The 20,499-nt window shown below is 40.3% G+C and overlaps 3 protein-coding genes across 6 annotated transcripts; 2 read left to right on the top strand and 1 right to left on the bottom strand.

Annotated features, from left to right (window-relative positions):
• Nucleotides 1-1,455: 1,455 nt before the first annotated feature.
• Nucleotides 1,456-4,536, bottom strand: ccdc117 (coiled-coil domain containing 117). 4 transcript variants are annotated; one of them, XM_073466170.1, is made up of 6 exons: nucleotides 4,519-4,536; nucleotides 3,722-3,926; nucleotides 3,547-3,597; nucleotides 3,161-3,454; nucleotides 2,552-2,698; nucleotides 1,456-2,463 (listed from the first exon to the last, which is right to left on the bottom strand). In XM_073466170.1, exons 2-6 carry the CDS (start codon nucleotides 3,814-3,816, stop codon nucleotides 2,229-2,231), a joined length of 822 nt encoding a protein of 273 aa, XP_073322271.1. In that variant the 5' UTR covers nucleotides 3,817-3,926; nucleotides 4,519-4,536; the 3' UTR covers nucleotides 1,456-2,228. The 4 variants fall into 4 exon arrangements, with proteins under 4 accessions (XP_073322271.1, XP_073322269.1, XP_073322270.1 ...); XM_073466168.1 differs by lacking the exon at nucleotides 4,519-4,536 and adding an exon at nucleotides 4,184-4,469; XM_073466169.1 differs by lacking the exon at nucleotides 4,519-4,536 and adding an exon at nucleotides 4,317-4,469.
• A 490-nt stretch (nucleotides 4,537-5,026) lies between these two features.
• On the top strand, nucleotides 5,027-8,572 carry tcn2 (transcobalamin II). Its single transcript, XM_073466929.1, has 10 exons — nucleotides 5,027-5,115; nucleotides 5,401-5,468; nucleotides 5,987-6,176; nucleotides 6,283-6,452; nucleotides 6,750-6,902; nucleotides 7,091-7,263; nucleotides 7,363-7,537; nucleotides 7,620-7,800; nucleotides 7,923-8,041; nucleotides 8,158-8,572. Exons 2-10 carry the CDS (start codon nucleotides 5,411-5,413, stop codon nucleotides 8,217-8,219), a joined length of 1,281 nt encoding a protein of 426 aa, XP_073323030.1. The 5' UTR covers nucleotides 5,027-5,115; nucleotides 5,401-5,410; the 3' UTR covers nucleotides 8,220-8,572.
• Nucleotides 8,573-10,682: 2,110 nt separating this feature from the next.
• Nucleotides 10,683-14,868, top strand: dguok (deoxyguanosine kinase). Its single transcript, XM_073466223.1, has 7 exons — nucleotides 10,683-11,185; nucleotides 12,131-12,240; nucleotides 12,324-12,523; nucleotides 12,759-12,906; nucleotides 13,722-13,837; nucleotides 13,998-14,097; nucleotides 14,335-14,868. The coding sequence occupies exons 1-7, from the start codon at nucleotides 10,993-10,995 to the stop codon at nucleotides 14,359-14,361; spliced, it is 894 nt and encodes a 297-aa protein (XP_073322324.1). The 5' UTR covers nucleotides 10,683-10,992; the 3' UTR covers nucleotides 14,362-14,868.
• Nucleotides 14,869-20,499: the final 5,631 nt, after the last annotated feature.

Below are 20,499 nucleotides of genomic sequence, written 5' to 3'. Positions count from 1 at the left end.
TCCTCACCTTCAAGTACAGTCCCTTTAGATCTGTCAGGCTCCTATCTTACAACAGTGAGTATATTGCTTTAATCGCAGGTTATTGCTGATTTATGGACTTGTCCCTCATTCTGCATTTACAGCTGTACTTGTAAGTTACCTCAGGGCCAGATGAACTATTTCTGTTCAGGATTTATAATGTGTTAAATACTAAACATACACCTTCTGACGTTTCAGGCTCAAGCTCTTGAAGTGGCACACATGGAGGTAATAAATGTTCATTGGAGCATTATCTAGTGTGCAGACTTTATTTTTGTATTTTTCTCCAGCAGCTAGTGTTTAACGAGCCTGGATGAGCACACGTTTCTGAACTTTATGATATATTTAATCATCTAAGAAGTTTCCATACGTAGGAAGAAACCCACATGATTGTAGTTATATATCTTCACAGATCATCATTTGTTTATCTTGAACATGACAAGGAACTGTCAGCAGCTGCTCATCACAAAGTGCGCTGTCATAGAAGTACCTTTAAAAGTGTTAGTCAGAAGAATAATACTGTAAATGTGGCAGTATCATTAATATCTGAATATTGTTTCTGAGCTTGTCTTCATAATCCAATAATAACAGTTTATACTGTTGTGTCTTTTACAGCTCACTCAAAGTTAAGACGTCGCTGGAGTTCAGAGCCACTCATCATTCAGGACACTGTCAAGTGAAATGTGCAACTGTGACACACACCGCTGATAAAATGTTCTCTAAATCTGAGTCTTAAGCATTTCAAGCTATTTATGTGGCCACGGAAATGAATCATTCACTGTCACATGTGCGTAAGATAGCAGATTAACAAGCAGGTCACAGTGACAAAAGACACAGTTGAAGATTTAGTCATCGAGTTCACATTCCTCTGTGTGCAGGCAGTCAAATTTTATGGCTTTGGGTCACAGTGACCTGTGAAGAAGTGATGAACTGACATTTCACTGGAGATCATGTGAGTTATGTCAGAGAACCTCATAAAGATGACTGTTCTTGTAAAATCATAAATGTTACATGATGTTGAATTTTACAATAAAAAAAGTCCTGTGTATTTCTGGCTAGCTGGAAAATCGTCTGGGGGTCAGGGTCCAGCTCTGTTCTCATCATTGATGCAAAATAAGATATGTGCCAGTTTTGTGTCAAAGTTTGTTCCCCAATCAAATAATGTTGCCACCTACTGATCCTAAATCTGGGTACAGGTTAATAGCATTTTACAGTATTTATTTGATTTTGTGTGATAAATTTAATAAGCCAATAACTAATTGGTTAAATCCTCCTTAATTATTGTTAATTAACCATTGTTGTTATACAGTATGTACTGTATGTATGTACACAGGGGTTAATCCTGGACCTTTACTCTTGTATATGATGATTAAAGCTTGATAATGTTGACCGACAAAGAAGACTGCTTTCATTAAATCCAAACAAAACTTCATCCAATGAAAACCAACTATGCCATGCAGAGTCTCTACATGGACAACATTTTTATTTAAAAACAAATAAAAATAACACTCGATGGCTGATTGTAAATACAATAAAATCATAAAAAGGTGCATTTCCACGACTTCTTTACAAAACTCCTCAAAGCTCACAGATGGCGTACTTGCTAAGCGCTATAGGAAGATTATCTATCCACCACGAGTACGACTGCACGCAGGAAGCCATGCTGTGAGCGAACGTGAACACACAGGACCAACTTTAGTGTCCCGTTAACGACGCCCAGAAGCTGAACATACAAACTATACAAAATTCAGGTGCTGCACACTGATATTTAACAAAGAACAAAGTCGTATTTACAATACATCAGTGTGTCGCTGGCCACGCTTTGGCAAAATTATGTACAAATTATCTCACTTCTCAGGGCAAAGGTCAATTCTGTAAGTTATATAAAATTGTTTATGTAAGGCTGCCTACAGCACTTTTCAAAGTTCTGAGACCATGACAGTTACCTTGGAGATTTAAATTAACAAAACTGATAAATCAGATCGTATTGTTACATCTTACATACAGTTAATAGCCAAAAAACCTCAAGTGATGACTTTAAAGTAAAACATGTGTTGCACAAACTTTTCAAAAAAGCACAATATTCATGTAAAGCCAACATGCCTTGCCAAACTGACCAACTTCAAGTACTTCTGAGTCTTTTATAGTCTTTTATATGACTACAAATCCAGTCTTTTACTTTGGCATGGCTTCTCCAGTCATCAGCGCCATCACATTTCCATGTCCTCCTCTCCAGAGCTGTGGGCCACAGGAAAGCTGTACAGAGAGGAGTGTGTTTCTGCAGGTGGACTGGGGGGACTGTGAGGGGTGGGAGATGGACACGGAGTCAGAGGTTGCCGAGATACTGTTTGCTGTTTACGCTGTTTCTGTAACGAGCCCCTTCGCTTCCGACAGAAGGGATCGTCCGGGGGTCGCCACAACACCAGCTCCATGCAGGAATGACTCCTGAAAGTGAGAGGAAACAAGTGAGGGGAAAAAAAACACCAAAGAGGAAACTCACAAGTCATGCTATTTATTACTTCATTCAACATACACAGACTGGGCTACTGTATGGGGGAGGATGTCGCTGATGCCACGCTGTAGACCTTCCTTCAGACTGTCAGAGATGACCAGCACCGGCCTTCTTTGAGCCGGCTCTACATCCAGATCTTCATCCTCATCATCATCCTCCAATGTAATTCTGTGATACATCAAAACAAACCCATTGTGGATGGTATAAAAGGAAAGAGATGCAAATACTAAGAATCAAATATCAATCAGCAAATATGTTGATAATGTGTAAGTATTTCTTTAAAATAAAATCCTATTATGCCAACATTTTCTCAAATATTTTATATCTGTGTCACTGATTTTGATACGTTTTTACTTGTTTTCATTCATTTAGACATTAGAACGGTGACAATATCTTAATATAATAATCTTGTCAGAAAACAATGATAGTTATGGGTGTTATGTTTATTATTAGTGATGAATGTTAAACCCTTTCTGCAGTTTCTTGTATCTTTCTCTTTACATGTAAATGCATCAATGGCACACAGCTACTGAATGTTTACATTTGCCACTAAGGGGGAGTCACTGCAGCAACTTTATATATTTCTTCATTTTCACACACATTTCTAAGCAGTTTCTGCATTTTGCATACCTGTCTTCGATCTCCTGAAGTTTCCTCTGAGCTGCCTCGATCTCCATGCAGGAGCCTTCTGTCTCGGGGCGGGAAAGAGAGAGGTTGGAGGGCTGCGGCAAAGTTAAAGGCTGTGGCAAAGTTAGGCTCTGAGTGGCTGTGCAGGGCTGTGGAGGTGCAGGGCTGGCCTGCTGTGCAGACAGAGGAGGGCAGCTACTTGCTGGTGGCCAGTCATGAGGAGTGCTAGTGTTTGAGTTCTCTAAAATGTCCACTTCTGCCTCCAGCATTAATCTCCTCCTTTTGGCACTGCATCCCCTGAGAGAAAAAAATAAAAGCTTTACGTTACAACACTCATATTTAACTACTCCATGCACTGCCAAATGTTAGATGCTTGTTTCCCCACTTACTCATCATCAACTCTCCTCCTGTGCTTCCTCAGGCATCGTGCCTCCCAGCTGCTGTTGGACAGAGACAGATGTGTTAAAACAGAAAGACACAACAAAGACAGTCCAAGTGTTGCCAACGTTTATCTGACAAATGAATGGAGAGGGGATACACAACACTAAATCATCTGCCACATACTTGTTAGAGAGTGTTGCTCTCTGCAGGTGACCAGACGTACTTGGAGGTCCGAGATCAAATTCAGGGAGGCTTGTGGGGCCTGAAAATGAATACATGTCTGGCAGAAAACCCCACTTCACTGCTTGTGGCAGCAGACTGATGCAGGTCCAGGCGATGAAAATGATTTGTAGAGACACACGGGTAGATAACTAGACACGGATCTGATCTGGAATATCAGTATTGACACCAAATCAGATGAAGCGATGAAGGGTATTGTCTGTAACCTACATGACGCACAAGTTATAAATATGTCTACCGTTACATGAGGACAGCAAGTTAGCTACAATGCCACTGTTGCATGTCATCGTTTACAAATAGACCTGGCTATGACACGCTAATACGCAACGACAGCTTCATCCCCGCGTTGTATGTTATAATAACTTTGCATAAGTTAACCAGAAACATACAGCTAGCTAGACCGACCTGAGCAGCTGCCCTGCCCCTTGATGTTTTCGTTGTTGATGTTTTTGCTAACTTAGCTAGTCTCTAGCTAGTCTAGGCTAAATATTCCCATTAGCGCACAGCAACAGGCGCTGTGGGTCCGAGTCTTACTAACCTAATGTTGCGGTACCGCCTTCACGCAGAAACAGCCTCTAAATTAACAGCTCCCCCGCGGAGTGAACTGTTTTGAAAAGGTAAAGCTGCGTCAAACTCACGTTAGCTAGCTATTCTGAAAAAAGTGAGTAACGCCAGAAGAGTCGTCAAGGTTCCAGAAAGTGCGTCTGTTACGTCAGGTGCATTGTGGGAATTGTAGTTACCGCGAATAAACGAGTCCAAGTGGGTCACAACGAAGTCTCATTTGGCTATTTAAAAACTCCCGTTGAGATACAGAGGCAGGGTGAGTGAAGGTTTTATATATATGTGTGTTTAAAACACTATTTTAAGCTAGTTATTAGACTTCCGGCGAGCGGTATTGTTTACCAAGTAAGGTGAAGGCGTGACCCCGTCCTACTCTGTCTCTGATTGGCTTACGCAGAGACATGCCTAAAACTAACCAATCCAACCAAGGAAGGCAACGAGTACTAGCCAATCAGAGGTAGAGAGGGGCGGGTCATGCCTTCGTCACCCTGGGGAAAAATAAAACTACATCCGGAAGACGGTGTGTAAAAAGTAAGATAGACACCAGCCTCTTTTTTGTATGTTCGTACTACCAAAGAGTATCTTCTATGACAAGATGATAATCTCCAACATTCTCTTTGTGGTACTTCCTGCAGCTGGTGTTTAAAGGGAGCGTTTCTCATCGCTTTGTCATCTCAAATGACGGGTCATGTGACAGTGAAATACTAGAAGCTGTTGTCTGTTCCTGTGTCGTTACTCTGCCCTGATTCTTCACGCTGGAGTCGCTCTCTGAGCAGGTACGACAATGCTCAACAACAACCTTTTTAGAAAACCTATAAGCTAATAACTTAACTGCTGTGACAATATCATAGTAACGATCTTAAAACATTTACCTATCATCGCTTACTAGACTGTTTTATGTATGCAATCCATAGGTATCGCAACTATGTTCAGATTTATTGTTTGAAATCTCTGTAACTTGCAATAAGAAACGATTTGTGTTATCACAGATTTGTGTTATTACTTTATAACGTTTTAGACAAATATATAGGTTTATTTCCACTGTGTGTGTTGTCCTGCAGGTTGTCCAGAATGCTGTCTTTAGTCATAATTACAGGCCTACTGGCTTTAGCCTCTGGCAAACCATGTGGTAAGTATTTTTTTATTTTATTATTTTTTTTTTTTTTTAAATAAATCAAACTTTAACTAATCATTTAAAGTCCTGACTGCTCTTTCTATCTCTGTTTGGATTCTGGGAAGAAACCAGCTGACAAAAACACTGACTCATGTTCTGGACATTCACTGATTTTGCAATTACGTACTCCATGAATTTCAATGGCCTTCATGCTGTTTGCTCATCCACAAAAGTTCTGCTATTGTCAAAGTAAAGAGGGAACTTTTTCCAGTGATGAGGGTTAAATATCAAACAGAGGCATTAAGATAATTGGGACGTGAACACAGCAGTTAAGGTTCTTGAAGGGATTAAGTCTCCACGGTCTTTGTTTCCTCTTGCTGTGACTGCTGATGCTGCAGTTTTGGTTTTGCAACGCTCTGAAAGTTCATGATGGTGTCAGCAAGAGAGAGAAACTGGAATACTTTTATGTCTGCGATCAAAACATCTGAGAAACAGATATATATATATATATATATATTTATATTTTCATCCAGATACTGATGGATCCAACAGTCAGCTGCTCCTGTCACTCAGTCAGAATCTCCTTCGCTCTGTGGAGACGCAGGAAGGACTCCCCAATCCCAGTGTCCACATAGCATTACGGCTTTCCAATCGCCACAACGTGGCCAAGGAGGCTGAACACCTGAACAGACTGAAAAATAATTTGCACAATGACCTTCAGAGGTATGTTTTTTGTTGTGATGCAACAAATTCAAAGTCATTTCTCTACTGAATGTATCTTTTTCCTCGATGTTCTCACCTGAGCTGTAGTCTCTTGTGTCTTTCTCAGCTCTCTCTCTAACAGCCAGTCTGTGGCGGGCCTCTTGGCGCTGTACACTCTGGCTCTGAAGTCCTCCTGTCACGACCTCAACACGGTCACCTTCACCGTCAGTGACAAGAGTGAGACGCTGCTGACGCACCTGAAGAAGCAAATGGAGCTAGAAAAAGAGCATATTGCTTGTAAGTTTCCCTGTGACTTTTTCAAGGCCAACGGTTGTCATAAAAAGTGTTCAACATATTCGTTATACATTGTGCTACAAAATGAGTTCAAAGTTTACCTGGTGGGGATATTTCTTCTGAAAGAAAACCAGAGAATAAATAAAACCTCAGCTTGCTGAAAAAAAATTAAATAACTGAACATTTCATAATTTGTACAACATGCATCAACACTGAAATAAAAACTGTAGTTACTTTGGAGAATTTCTTCATATATTAATGTAATTTGGTTTCTTTCGTTTCTTCTCTCCTCTTACGCAGTCAGCCAACGCCCTTTGACCAACTATTACCAGTACTCTCTGGGCGTGCTCGCTCTTTGCGCGAGCGGCATCAGGGTCAACAACCATGTCAGCCACAAGCTCATCAAGGCGGCAGAACATGAGCACTTCAAACACGGAGATGTTGAGAGTGTTGGTGAGTTAAACCTGCATGAGTGATTGATATGATTAAATAAATGATGTGCAGGAAAGATGCAGGCGGGGATGCATCTCAGTTCTATTGAGAAGAATTGTCTAATTTTTCTTGTATGGCCGTCTACATACGTACTACATGAGGTGGATAGTTTCTCTCAGGTTTCACACACACAATATATCTTTCCCTAGATACCAATGCAGTGGCGGGAATGGCACTCCAGTGTGTGAAGGACGCCGGTTCTCAAGTGCACAATGCTGCTGAGCTCGACGCGGCTCTCACCAAGATCAAGCAGAAGCTCTTGGCCTCTCGTAGGCCCGATGGTCACATTGGCAATGAGTTCAGCACAGGCCTCGCAGTTCAAGTAAAGATCTTTTTCCTCATATTTTTGTCTCTTTCACCACATGAAACTTTGTAGAACAAAATCTTTGCAGCTTAAATCTACTTATTTGTTGTGTTCAAGGCCTTATTGGCATTAGGCAGCCCAGTTGGAGAGTGTGCTGCCTCCATGGAGGCCATGAGGAGAGACGCCAGAAGCAGCACATACAACAACCCCATGGCCATATCTCAGATCCTGCCGGCTCTCCACCAGAAGTCCTACCTGACAGTAAAAACCAAGGATTGCCTCAATGAGGATAGTAAGTGCAGCGTTATTTCTGGTCACTTCAGGTCATTTCCGGTTGTGTCGTATTTTTGTCATGCTGTGTTTTCTTCTTACAGACACTCTGGTGCTGCAGCCTTTAGATCCTGTGGTGGTTTTACCAAGTGACACTAAAGTGACTCTGATGGTGGAGGTGGTGACGTCCAGCGGGGCAACTGCTCTTTACTCCGTGGATGTGTCAAAGGGCAGCTCTCTGTTGGAGGCCCTGGAACATCTCAAGGGGAGAAATGTTGGCTTCACGTGAGTGTTTGCCTACATTGAGTAATATTTTCTGTTAAAAAAACAAGAAGGCAATCCAGGCACTCCAAATATAAGAGAGCAACCACTCATTTCTTTTCCTAATACCTGATGTTGTTCGACAGGTTTGACACAGAGACCAGCCTGTGGGGACCTTTCTTAAGCGCGGTGAATGGAGAGCAGGCCAGACAGAGCGACCGCAGATACTGGCACCTCTCCTCTGATGGCACTGCACTCAGTGAGGGTGAGGGCTCACACAGACTTACACACCCAACAGAGCTTTATCTTTATTTTATTTGATCTGCTGCTTTTATTTCACTTTGACAAAAAAAAATAAAAAATGCTGGTTTGCTCCCTCAGGTGTCAGTGATTTCAGGATTGAGGCGGCTCAGAGGATCAGCATCCGTAACACAAGCTACTGAGTCGCTGCTGACACAACAGGGCTTGATGAACATCAAATCACCACTGGAGATCAATCTTTTTCTATCCTCTGTGTTTTAGCCTGTGATTAAACTGCTTTCTAAAATTGTTTGCTGCCACAAATAAATTGTTGTAGTGGTTTCACAGAACTTTTGCATTTAAAGCAAAAAAAAAAAATTCAAAATTTTGAAGCTTGAATAAAAGTGTAATTTAAGAACTAATTGAGCAGACTTTGCTGTGAATATTCAAACTTTTTATGATGGATGGTTAAATAACTGTAAATTGTTTTTTTCAAATGTCTTACAAAGTGTGATTGTGCTTTTTTAAACAAATAAAAAAAGTTTTTAAATGAAAAGTTTCTCTGGGGTTGTGTGTTTCATTACAAACTAAATATGAATTATAAGCAAGTGATGGTTTATTAAATTATTACATTGTATTAAATGTCTTTACAAAGCAGCATGGCTTTGGGTTTAATTCATTTTTATTGCATTTGTTTAAATCACCTTTATTACAGATAAATGTTATGACTGTTAATAGATATTTTCAGAAATACAAATAAGAGAAAACAGTGCAAATTATGTTCTTTGTTATATTTGACATTTTCATGCACATTGTTATAATTTAAACCAAATTCAAAATCCAAGAAATAAAACACTTGCTGAACATTTTTTTTCTTCCTAAACAGATATACAGCAATTGACCTCAGTGACGTCATCTGTCTAAGTGCTATCAGAGGTGGGTAATAACGATTTACATTTACTTCATTACATTTACTTAAGTAACTTTTTGGATAACTTGTACTTTTAAGAGCATAATTATGAATACAATAATGCAGTATATATAGAACTGTAGGCTAACTGTAACGGATTGCCTTTACATTCTGCATAACATTCTCTGTGTTTGCCAGGTGCACGTACAGTGAATTTGGTCAATATCACTGTGTGACTGCACCCTGTAACTCTGGATTGGGAGGGGTTACATTCTCTGTCTTTTCAGCATTAATAGTAGAGGAAACCAGGTGCATGTACAGTGAATTTGGTCAATATTACTCCTTGCAATCCAGAGTTACAGGGTGCAGTCATTTTTCGGCAATGCCTGCCGAAAAGTGACTGCACCCTGTAACTCTGGATTGGGAGGGGTTACATTGTCTGTCTTTTCAGCATTAATAGTAGAGGAAACCAGGTGCATGTACAGTGAATTTGGTCAATATCACTCCTTGCAATAAGGACTTACAGGGTGCAGTCACTTTTCGGCAATGCCTGCCGAAAAGTGACTGCACCCTGTAACTCTGGATTGCAAGGAGTGATATTGACCAAATTCACTGTACATGCACCTGGTTTCCTCTACTATTAATGCTGAAAAGACAGAGAATGTAACCCCTCCCAATCCAGAGTTACAGGGTGCAGTCACTTTTCGGCAGGCATTGCCGAAAAATGACTGCACCCTGTAACTCTGGATTGCAAGGAGTAATATTGACCAAATTCACTGTACATGCACCTGGTTTCCTCTACTATTAATGCTGAAAAGACAGAGAATGTAACCCCTCCCAATCCAGAGTTACAGGGTGCAGTCACTTTTCGGCAGGGCCTGCCGAAAAGTGACTGCACCCTGTAAGTCCTTATTGCAAGGAGTGATATTGACCAAATTCACCGTACATGCACCTGGTTTCCTCTACTATTAATGCTGAAAAGACAGAGAATGTAACCCCTCCCAATCCAGAGTTACAGGGTGCAGTCACTTTTCGGCAGGCCCTGCACCCTGTAACTCTGGATTGGGAGGGGTTACATTCTCTGTCTTTTCAGCATTAATAGTAGAGGAAACCAGGTGCATGTGAATTTTGGTCTTTTGACCAAATTCACTGTACATGCACCTGGCAAACACAGAGAATGTTATGCAGAATGTAAAGGCAATCCGTTACAGTTAGCCTACAGTTCTATATATACTGCATTATTGTATTCATAATTATGCTCTTAAAAGTACAAGTCATCCAAAAAGTTACTTAAGTAAATGTAATGAAGTAAATGTAAATCGTTATTACCCACCTCTGATAGCACTTACTAATTTCTCAGTATGTGTTATATGATTGCTATCTAATGTGACGTGGAAACACTCCTGCATTCTTTTCTGCATTGATTTCCTAATCCTCGTTATAAAATCACTGAAACAGGGATATTGAATTATGACTTTATTTATAGATCAAAGCGGTGTCAAATCACATTGCAACAACAACAACAACAACAACAACAACAACAATAAAAGTGGCAAGGTAAAGCATCTACCCTCATCAATTGTTGACAACTAGCCTACATTATGGAAACCTATATAGCCTCTTCACTTGGGCTACAGGACTGCACAGTAAAAAAAAAAACATTTCTCTCGGTGCTGCGTCTGCCAGCTTTTATTGTGAAAGTACACGACACTGTACCCCGGAAGTGATATTTATTTCTGCTACTGTTTGTAGCATTCCGGCTACATTTCTTGTGGACTTCTCTTAACAATTGTTCTTAACAGCAGCACGTATGCGAAACACAAAGGTATGAGGACTGAAGGGACAATTCAGCCAATATATCGGTGTTTTTTAAATGTAGTAATAGTTGCACAGTTAGGCTGTAAAACCGGTTATTCACACCGAGAGTTCACGTTAGCTCCGCCATGCAGGGGATTAGCTAGCCTAGCCGCCATGAGGCTAACTCACAGGGTGATGTAAAGCCCCTCCAACATTAGCAGGCATCAAATTGTGAGTATCCGCGTGTAGTTGGACTCAATCCCGTCCTGATGTCCGCCCTCTGTCGGTTCGTCCTGCTCAGTCGTGCTTGTAAATTTAAGAGACAAACAGGTTTGATGCAGGTCGGTGTAATAATGGACGATAAGTCGGGGAGGCTCAGTTCGTCTGGTAAAAGGTGCCTCTCGGGTTCTGCTGTGGACGGACCAGCTCGAGTGAAGAGGGTTTCTATCGAGGGCAACATCGGTGAGTACAGTATACTCAGCAGGGACACGGGTTAGTTTTCAGCTGGATATTGGACAGACATTAGCTCCGGAGACACCCAGCGGCGTCTCTTCCTCAGTTTCCCCCAGTGTTGGCAGCAGGAGGACGGGTAGCTGCCTCCCGGAGCCTCGCGCTGCTCTGGAGGCTGATTTAGGGACCGTCAATAAATCAATGAATTACCCTGTTGTTGGTTTGATTTACACAAAAACAATGTTTCTTCATGCTGACTTGATGATATTAGTGTTAGTATAAGACAACAGCTAGTGACTCCAAATCAATACCAAAATACCACATAGGACACACCTGTTTTTATAACTTTTTACGGCTTCTTTTTATTATAGATACGTATTTTGAATTTTACAGTTACAAAACTGTAAAAACATGTTGTTCAGTTTGCTACAACCACTTTGCTATGTTGGTGTGACCTGTGTAGTGATACAAAATAATAGTGATAACAAGAGATGTGTCTTTATTTGTCCCATTTAGTTTGGCTTGGAGTCACTGGGGTCACATGACGCGATTGTTGTCTTATAAAAATATTTTTGCAAAATAAATACACAAACACATCAAATAAGACAATAAGACACAATCAAAATAAGTGTGAAATGTGACATGAAATCAATTTTTTTATTATAATTTTCACAAATAGCATCAAGTCAGCATGAAGAAACATTGTTTTGGAGGTTCTGGGAGGCAGCTAACCGTCCTCCTGCCGCCAGCACCGGGTGAAACTGAGGAGGAGGCACCACTGGGTGTCTCCGGAGTGAATGTCTGTCCAATGTTCATCTGAAAACTAACTTCAGCTCGGTAAAACTTGGACCAAAGGACTTGAGTCACAGTTGTTCAAAACAAAATTATTATTATTATTTTTTTTTGCCAAGCTATGAGTGTTGGTAACATTTGATATTATGTCCTCTCAAATACCAGCTGTGGGAAAATCGACCTTTGCGAGGCTCCTTCAGTCAGCTTGTCCAGACTGGGAGGTGATGGCAGAACCCGTCAGCAAGTGGCAGAACATTGAGAGCGGGACCAAGAAGGTTGTGCACATTTCCTGAACTTTATATGCCTTTTGTAAAAATAATGAGGCCAAGCTGACCGTCTCCGCTCGTGTCTTTGACAGGAGAAAGACGACGCCCCCCAGTCGACAGTCAGCAACCTGCTGCAGATGATGTACCAGGACCCTCAGCGCTGGTCGTACACCTTTCAGACATATTCCTGTATGAGCCGGCTGAGAACGCAGCTGCAGCCTCCTCCAGCTCGCCTGCTCAGCTCAGAGGGAACACCTGTCCAGGTGTATGAGCGCTCAGTCTACAGCGACAGGTGAGCGAGCCAGGACAGAGAAACTTAAATCAAGTCAGGGGAACTCCGGTTTTTTCCGGAAATTCACTTGTTACAACAGCTCAAGAGTCATAAGCAGAGGGAGTAACAGTGACTGATTTAATAGATAAACAATGGAAAAACAAGGCAAAGCAAGACAAAAATAGAATAATATAAAAATGTATAGTTTATTGTTTTATTTGTGGGAAATTGAACTCGACCTTTTCTGTCCTGTCAGGTACATCTTCGCCCTGAACATGTTTGAGTTGGGTTGTATCAACTCTACAGAGTGGATAGTCTACCAGGACTGGCACTCCCTCCTGGTGGAGCAGTTTGGACACCAGGTGGAGCTGGAGGGCATCATCTACCTCAGAGCCCCACCAGAGGTATAAACATCAGTTTTTTTTTTTACAAATCCCAATGTCCACAGTCACAGACTTTGTTTTTTCCAGCTTTATTTTTAGTATAACATTAATACATACACAGAGAACATAGACATCATACTCACATAATTAGCGTACAGGGCACGGCTCTTTTCTCAATACAGTACATTTAACGTGGCAACAAGCAAATAGCACACATTTCCATGACGTCCTTGTAGCATACTGACCGTATCAGCACATTTCTCATTGTTTATAATTTGGATAAACTCAAATTCCATCCTGAAGAGTTCAAACGATGGGCGAGACTTTAAGAGTTTGGATTTATGTTGTGTCGTTGTTTCTTCATTATTTTTAGACTCACATTTGTCATTGATAAACAAATCTTGAGACGTATTTATTGATGGGATTAATATTATGCACAATTTTGTAATGACCTTTTTTGAATTTGTTCGGGATATGAAGCCATGTTTTTTCCCCAGTAAACATTAGAAAAAACGGGGTTTGACACACATTTTCTTTATATGTTTATTACTTAATTTAAGACTTTCGGTATTTATTCCGTTAACAAAGATGGTGGATCCCAATTCCTGTAAGTCGTCTCTCGGAGTGGTGTTTCATCAGCTGAAGATTTCCATCAGGAATCACATTTAAGTCACAGATTTTGAAGCGTGTTCCCAGAAAGTCTGCGAGGGCTGTGCCACTGTCAAAAAACAATGATAATCCAGATGACGCCGCTCAGAATCAGAAAGGCAGAATCATTGACACGTTCTGTATTTCCTCACAAAGAAAGAACAAAAAACATTGTACTTATCCCTCAGAAATGTATGGAGCGTCTGGAGCATCGGGGGAGATCAGAAGAGAAGGGAGTGAAACTGGATTATCTGGAGAAGCTGCATGATCAACACGAGAAGTGGCTCGTTGAGAAGAGCACAGAGTGAGTTGTGTTTATTTTATTCCTGTTTAACAATCACCACTTCAGAAGCCTTTCCTCTCGGCTGTTTGTCGCTCGGCCGTGAACAGATGACAGTCAGCAGCGTGTGGTCTGAGGACATGATGTTGTCAGTGTAACACAGCTTGGCTCTCTCTCTTTTCAGAATTCATTTTGAGAAGTTGAAACAGATACCTGTGCTACAACTCGATGCCAGTGTGGAGTTTCAGAGTGACCCAGAGGTGCGGGAGCAATTCATAACAAAGGTATGTTTATTTATTGTACTTTGACATAACAGCTGCTGTGCCAGCGATGACCACATGAGGGCCCCCTCTTTCTGTTTGAGAGCCTCACAGACACATTTCTGTTTTCTGATTTGTTTCATGTTTCTGATCCATTGTGATAAAAGGTAACGATCAGTCAAATAATGGATCGGTCACTTGAAAGAAAATTAGCTGCCAACTGTTTTACTAATTGTAAATCCTTTTCCTTTTCATCTTCAGGTGAAGAACTTCTTCAATGCTTTATGAGAAGATCAGCAGTGGGCGCAGACCTCCAGTCAGACCTCAGTCACGTGTGTTCACTGACATATATCGACACATGCGCCTCTCTTTGAAGAAATATGAAGTTAAATAAAGGGTTTCCTCTTTTTGATAAGCTGCCTCCTCTTCAGGACCATAATGACAACCATTCTGAAACACTTTTAGATTGTTACATTTTTTCATCTTTTTGGTGTTTGCATGTTTATTTATTTGTTTTGAGATTCACTGTGTAGTTATATTCACATCTTGTACTGTTTATTCCACTTGAAATCTCTTTAACACAACAATACACACATCCAAGTGACTTGAACACGGATCAGTAAGGTGATTTTGTTGCCTGTCTTCATTATAAACTAAGTCTGCTATTACTACTATGATCATTTGGACACAGTTTACTGAACATCTTTGTGTATGTTAGTGTCTTACACATTCCTGAATGACAAGCAATAAGACTAGTGTTGTTTCAGATATGTTAAATAAATAAATACCAAATAAGTTTTTTAAACATTGTTATGTGTTCTTCATTTCTATTTTATTATCAAAGTTTTTTTTTTTTAAAATGACTGTTGTCATTGTTTGTACGAGTGGAATTGTACACTATTTTATCCATTGTTTCTACACAGCAGTGATGGAATGAACATTTACTCAAGTACTGTACAAACTGTATCCTTCCACTCCACAACATTTTGAAGGCAAATACTTTACATTTTACTCCACTACATTTATTTGATAACTTTAGTCACTAGTTACTCTGTATATCGTATGCTGCAGCCAAAGAAGTGCATTTTAAATTAATTTATTTGGTTGGTAATTGGATAAAATAAACACTGATTCCAATAATCAGAAAAATGCTTAATATCTAATCCGATATTCAGCCGACTGCGGAGGCCCTGAGGTGCAAGGCAGAAGTGTTTTTTTTTTCTGGTGCTCCTTTTTCTAAGTTGAATTTTTTTTTTTATGGGTGAAACATTTTTTTTTCATGTGTTGAGCCAAGTGAAAAAAAATTTTCTTTCACAGGTGAAATTTTTTTTTTTCATGTAACGAGCCGAGTGGAAAATATTTTTTTCCACATGTGAAAATGTTTTTTTTTTCGTGTCGAGCCGAGTGAAAAAAAAAAATTTCACACGCGCACTTTTCATGGATGAAAAAATGTTTTTTTCACGGATGAAAAAATGTTTTTTTCACGGATGAAAAAATGTTTTTTTCACGGATGAAAAAATGTTTTTTTCATGTGTCGAGCCGAGTGAAAAATATCTTTTTTCCATCTTTTTTCATGGGTGAAAAATATATTTTTTCTCTGGAGAAAAATATCTTTTTGCACACCGCGCACTGGAGACAGCGCACACCGTGCACTTTTCATGGATGAAAAAACATTTTTTTCATGAATGAAAAAAATGTTTTTTTCATGTGTCGAGCCGAGTAAAAAATATTCTTTTTTCATGTGTCGAGCCGAGTGAAAAATATCTTTTTTCTTTGAGTTGAACCATCTTTTTTCATGGGTGAAAAATATATTTTTTCTCTGGAGAAAAATATCTTACTTAACATGTGAAAAATATCTTTTTTCACGGGTGAAAAATATCTTTTTTCACGGGTGGAGCCGAGTGAAAAATATTTGCTGCAGTGGACATGGCTGTCAGGCGCACACTGCGCACTGGAGACAGTGCAGTCTCTGCACACACACTCTGCCTTCTCCACTCAAACGTTTCTCGTGCTCACGTGAAAAAGACTGTTTTTCATGGGTGAAAAATATATTTTTTCATGGGTGAAAAATATCTTTGTGTCAAGCCGGGTGAAAAATAACTTTTTTCATGTGTTGAGCCAAGTGAAAATATTCGCTGCAGTGGACACGGCTGTGCTGTCAGGCGCACAGAGCACACTAGAGACAGTGCAGTCTCCACACACACACTCTGCCTTGTCCATTTAAAAGTTTCTCGTGAAAAATATTTTTTTTCACGGGTGATAAAAATGTTTTGTTTTCACGGGTGAAAAAATGTTTTTTTCACGGATGAAAAAATGTTTTTTTCATGTGTCGAGCCGAATGAAAAATATTCGCTGCAGTGGACACGGCTGTACTGTCAGGCGCACACTGCGCACTGGAGCCTGCACAACGCGCACTGGAGACAGCGCACACTGCGCACTGGAGACAGCGCACACTGTGCACTGGAGACAATGCACAACGTGCACTGGAGACAGCGCACACCGCGCACTAGAGACAGCGCACACCACGCACTAGAAACAGCGCACACCGCGCACTAGAGACAGCGCACACTGCGCACTTTTCATGGATGAAAAAATATTTTTTTCATGAATGAAAAAATGTTTTTATAGACAGCGCACACCACGCACTGGAGACAGCGCACACCGCGCACTGGAGACAATGCACACCACGCACTGGAGACAGCGCACACCGCGCACTAGAGACAGCGCACACCGTGCACTTTTCACGAATGAAAAAATGTTTTTTTCACGGATGAAAAAATGTTTTTTTCACGGATGAAAAAATGTTTTTTTCACAGATGAAAAATTTTTTTTTTCATGTGTCGAGCCGAGTGAAAAATATCTTTTTTCCTTGAGTTGAACCATCTTTTTTCATGGGGGAAAAATATATTTTTTCTCTGGAGAAAAATATCTTACTTAACATGTGAAAAATATCTTTTTTCACAGGTGAAAAATATATTTTTCCACGGGTGAAAAATATATTTTTTCAAGGGTGGAGCCGAGTGAAAAATATTTGCTGCAGTGGACATGGCTGTCAGGCGCACACTGCTCACTGGAGACACACTCCGCACACACACTCTGCCTTCTCCACTCAAACGTTTCTCGTGCTCACGTGAAAAAGACTGTTTTCCACGGGTCAAGATGTCTTTTTTCATGGGTGAAAAATATATTTTTTCATGGGTGAAAAATATCTTTGTGTCAAGCCAAGTGAAAAATATCTTTTTTCATGGGTGAAAAATAACTTTTTTCATGTGTGAAAAATAACTTTTTTCATGTGTGAAAAATAACTTTTTTCATGTGTTGAGCCAAGTGAAAAATATTCGCTGCAGTGGACACGGCTGTGCTGTCAGGCGCACAGAGCACACTAGAGACAGTGCAGTCTCCACACACACACTCTGCCTTGTCCATTTAAAAGTTTCTCGTGAAAAATATTTTTTTTCACGGGTGATAAAAATGTTTTTTTTTCACGGGTGAAAAAAATGTTTTTTTTTCACGGGTGAAAAAAATGTTTTTTTTTCACGGGTGAAAAATGTTTTTTTTCACGGATGAAAAAATGTTTTTTTCACGGACGAAAAAAGGTTTTTTTCATGTGTCGAGCCGAGTGAAAAATATTCTTTTTTCATGTGTCGAGCCGAGTGAAAAATATTCGCTGCAGTGGACACGGCTGTACTGTCAGGCGCACACTGCGCACTGGAGACACCGTGCACTGGAGACTGCATAACACGCACTGGAGACAGCGCACACCACGCACTGGAGACAGCGCACACAGTGCACTGGAGACAATGCACACCGCGCACTGGAGACAATGCACACCGCGCACTGGAGACAGCGCACACCATGCACTAGAGACAGCGCACACCATGCACTAAAGACAGCGCACACCGCGCACTTTTCATGGATGAAAAAATATTTTTTTCATGAATGAAAAAATGTTTTTTTCATGTGTCGAGCCGAGTGAAAAATATTCTTTTTTCATGTGTCGAGCCGAGTGAAAAATATCTTTTTTCCTTGAGTTGAACCATCTTTTTTCATGGGTGAAAAATATATTTTTTCTCTGGAGAAAAATATCTTACTTAACATGTGAAAAATATCTTTTTTCACGGGTGAAAAATATATTTTTTCACGGGTGGAGCCGAGTGAAAAATATTTGCTGCAGTGGACATGGCTGTCAGGCGCACACTGCGCACTGGAGACTGCACAACGCGGACTGGAGACAATGCACACCGCGCACTGGAGACAGCGCACACCGTGCACTAGAGACAGCGCACACCGCACACTTTTCACGGATGAAAAAATGTTTTTTTCACGAATGAAAAAATGTTTTTTTCACGGATGAAAACATTTTTTTTCACGGATGAAAAAATGTTTTTTTCACGGATGAAAAAATGTTTTTTTCACGGATGAAAAAATGTTTCTTTCACGGATGAAAACATTTTTTTTTCATGTGTCGAGCCGAGTGAAAAATATTCTTTTTTCATGTGTCGAGCCGAGTGAAAAATATCTTTTTTCCTTGAGTTGAACCATCTTTTTTCATGGGTGAAAAATATATTTTTTCATGGGTGAAAAATATATTTTTTCATGGGTGAAAAATATCTTTGTGTCAAGCCAAGTGAAAAATATCTTTTTTCATGTGTTGAGCCAAGTGAAAAATATTTGCTGCAGTGGACACGGCTGTGCTGTCAGGCGCACAGAGCACACTAGAGACAGTGCAGTCTCCACACACACACTCTGCCTTGTCCATTTAAAAGTTTCTCGTGAAAAATATTTTTTTTCACGGGTGATAAAAATGTTTTTTTTCACGGGTGAAAAAAATGTTTTTTTCATGTGTCGAGCCGAGTGAAAAATATTCGCTGCAGTGGACACGGCTGTACTGTCAGGCGCACACTGCGCACTGGAGACAGCGCACACCGCGCACTGGAGACAGCGCACACCGCACACTTTTCACGGATGAAAAAATGTTTTTTTCACGAATGAAAAAATGTTTTTTTCACGGATGAAAAAATTTTTTTTCACGGATGAAAAAATGTTTTTTTCACGGATGAAAAAATGTTTTTTTCACGGATGAAAAAATGTTTCTTTCACGGATGAAAACATTTTTTTTTCATGTGTCGAGCCGAGTGAAAAATATTCTTTTTTCATGTGTCGAGCCGAGTGAAAAATATCTTTTTTCCTTGAGTTGAACCATCTTTTTTCATGGGTGAAAAATATATTTTTTCATGGGTGAAAAATATATTTTTTCATGGGTGAAAAATATCTTTGTGTCAAGCCAAGTGAAAAATATCTTTTTTCATGTGTTGAGCCAAGTGAAAAATATTTGCTGCAGTGGACACGGCTGTGCTGTCAGGCGCACAGAGCACACTAGAGACAGTGCAGTCTCCACACACACACTCTGCCTTGTCCATTTAAAAGTTTCTCGTGAAAAATATTTTTTTTCACGGGTGATAAAAATGTTTTTTTTCACGGGTGAAAAAAATGTTTTTTTCATGTGTCGAGCCGAGTGAAAAATATTCGCTGCAGTGGACACGGCTGTACTGTCAGGCGCACACTGCGCACTGGAGACAGCGCACACCGCGCACTGGAGACAGCGCACACCGCGCACTGGAGACAGCGCACACCGCGCACTGGAGACTGCACAACGCGCACTGGAGACAGCGCACACCGCACACTGGAGACAGCGCACACCGCGCACTGGAGACAGCGCACACCGCGCACTAGAGACAGCGCACACTGCGCACTTTTCATGGATGAAAAAATATTTTTTTCATGAATGAAAATTTTTTTTTTTTTCATGAATGAAAAAATTTTTTTTTCATGAATGAAAAAATTTTTTTTTCATGAATGAAAAAATTTTTTTTCCACGGATGAAATTTTTTTTTTCCACGGATGAAAATTTTTTTTTTCACGGATGAAAAATTTTTTTTTTCACGGATGAAAAAATGTTTTTTTCATGTGTCGAGCCGAGTGAAAAATATTCTTTTTTCCTTGAGTTGAACCATCTTTTTTCATGGGTGAAAAATATATTTTTTCTCTGGAGAAAAATATCTTACTTAACATATGAAAAATATCTTTTTTCACAGGTGAAAAATATATTTTTCCACGGGTGGAGCCGAGTGAAAAATATTTGCTGCAGTGGACATGGCTGTCAGGCGCACACTGCGCACTGGAGACTGCACAATGCACACTGGAGACAGCGCACACTGCGCACTGGAGACAGCGCACACTGCGCACTGGAGACTGCACAACGCGCACTGGAGACAGCGCACACTGCGCACTGGAGACAGCGCACACTGCGCACTTTTCATGGATGAAAAAATGTTTTTTTCACGGATGAAAAAATGTTTTTTTCACGGATGAAAAAATGTTTTTTTCACGGATGAAAAAATGTTTTTTTCACGGATGAAAAAATGT

Source organism: Pagrus major, chromosome 5, assembly GCF_040436345.1.
Source record: "Pagrus major chromosome 5, Pma_NU_1.0".
NCBI classification, from domain to species: domain Eukaryota; kingdom Metazoa; phylum Chordata; class Actinopteri; order Spariformes; family Sparidae; genus Pagrus; species Pagrus major.
Note: the sequence above shows the minus strand (reverse complement) of the source record. Positions and strands in the feature narration are given on the sequence as shown.

Excerpts from the sequence above, each read along its gene's own strand:
- ccdc117 (XM_073466170.1), bottom strand. The coding sequence starts at position 3,816 with ATGTATTCATTTTCAGGCCCCACAAGCCTCCCTGAATTTGATCTCGGA. Across the intron at positions 3,598-3,721 it reads AGAGCAACACTCTCTAACAA|CAGCTGGGAGGCACGATGCC; the intron begins GTATGTGGCAGA and ends TCTGTCCAACAG. Across the intron at positions 2,464-2,551 it reads CATACAGTAGCCCAGTCTGT|GAGTCATTCCTGCATGGAGC; the intron begins GTATGTTGAATG and ends TCTCACTTTCAG.
- tcn2 (XM_073466929.1), top strand. The coding sequence starts at position 5,411 with ATGCTGTCTTTAGTCATAATTACAGGCCTACTGGCTTTAGCCTCTGGC. Across the intron at positions 6,903-7,090 it reads CGGAGATGTTGAGAGTGTTG|ATACCAATGCAGTGGCGGGA; the intron begins GTGAGTTAAACC and ends ATCTTTCCCTAG. Across the intron at positions 7,264-7,362 it reads GCACAGGCCTCGCAGTTCAA|GCCTTATTGGCATTAGGCAG; the intron begins GTAAAGATCTTT and ends GTTGTGTTCAAG.
- dguok (XM_073466223.1), top strand. The coding sequence starts at position 10,993 with ATGTCCGCCCTCTGTCGGTTCGTCCTGCTCAGTCGTGCTTGTAAATTT. Across the intron at positions 12,524-12,758 it reads CGCTCAGTCTACAGCGACAG|GTACATCTTCGCCCTGAACA; the intron begins GTGAGCGAGCCA and ends CTGTCCTGTCAG. Across the intron at positions 14,098-14,334 it reads GGGAGCAATTCATAACAAAG|GTGAAGAACTTCTTCAATGC; the intron begins GTATGTTTATTT and ends TTTCATCTTCAG.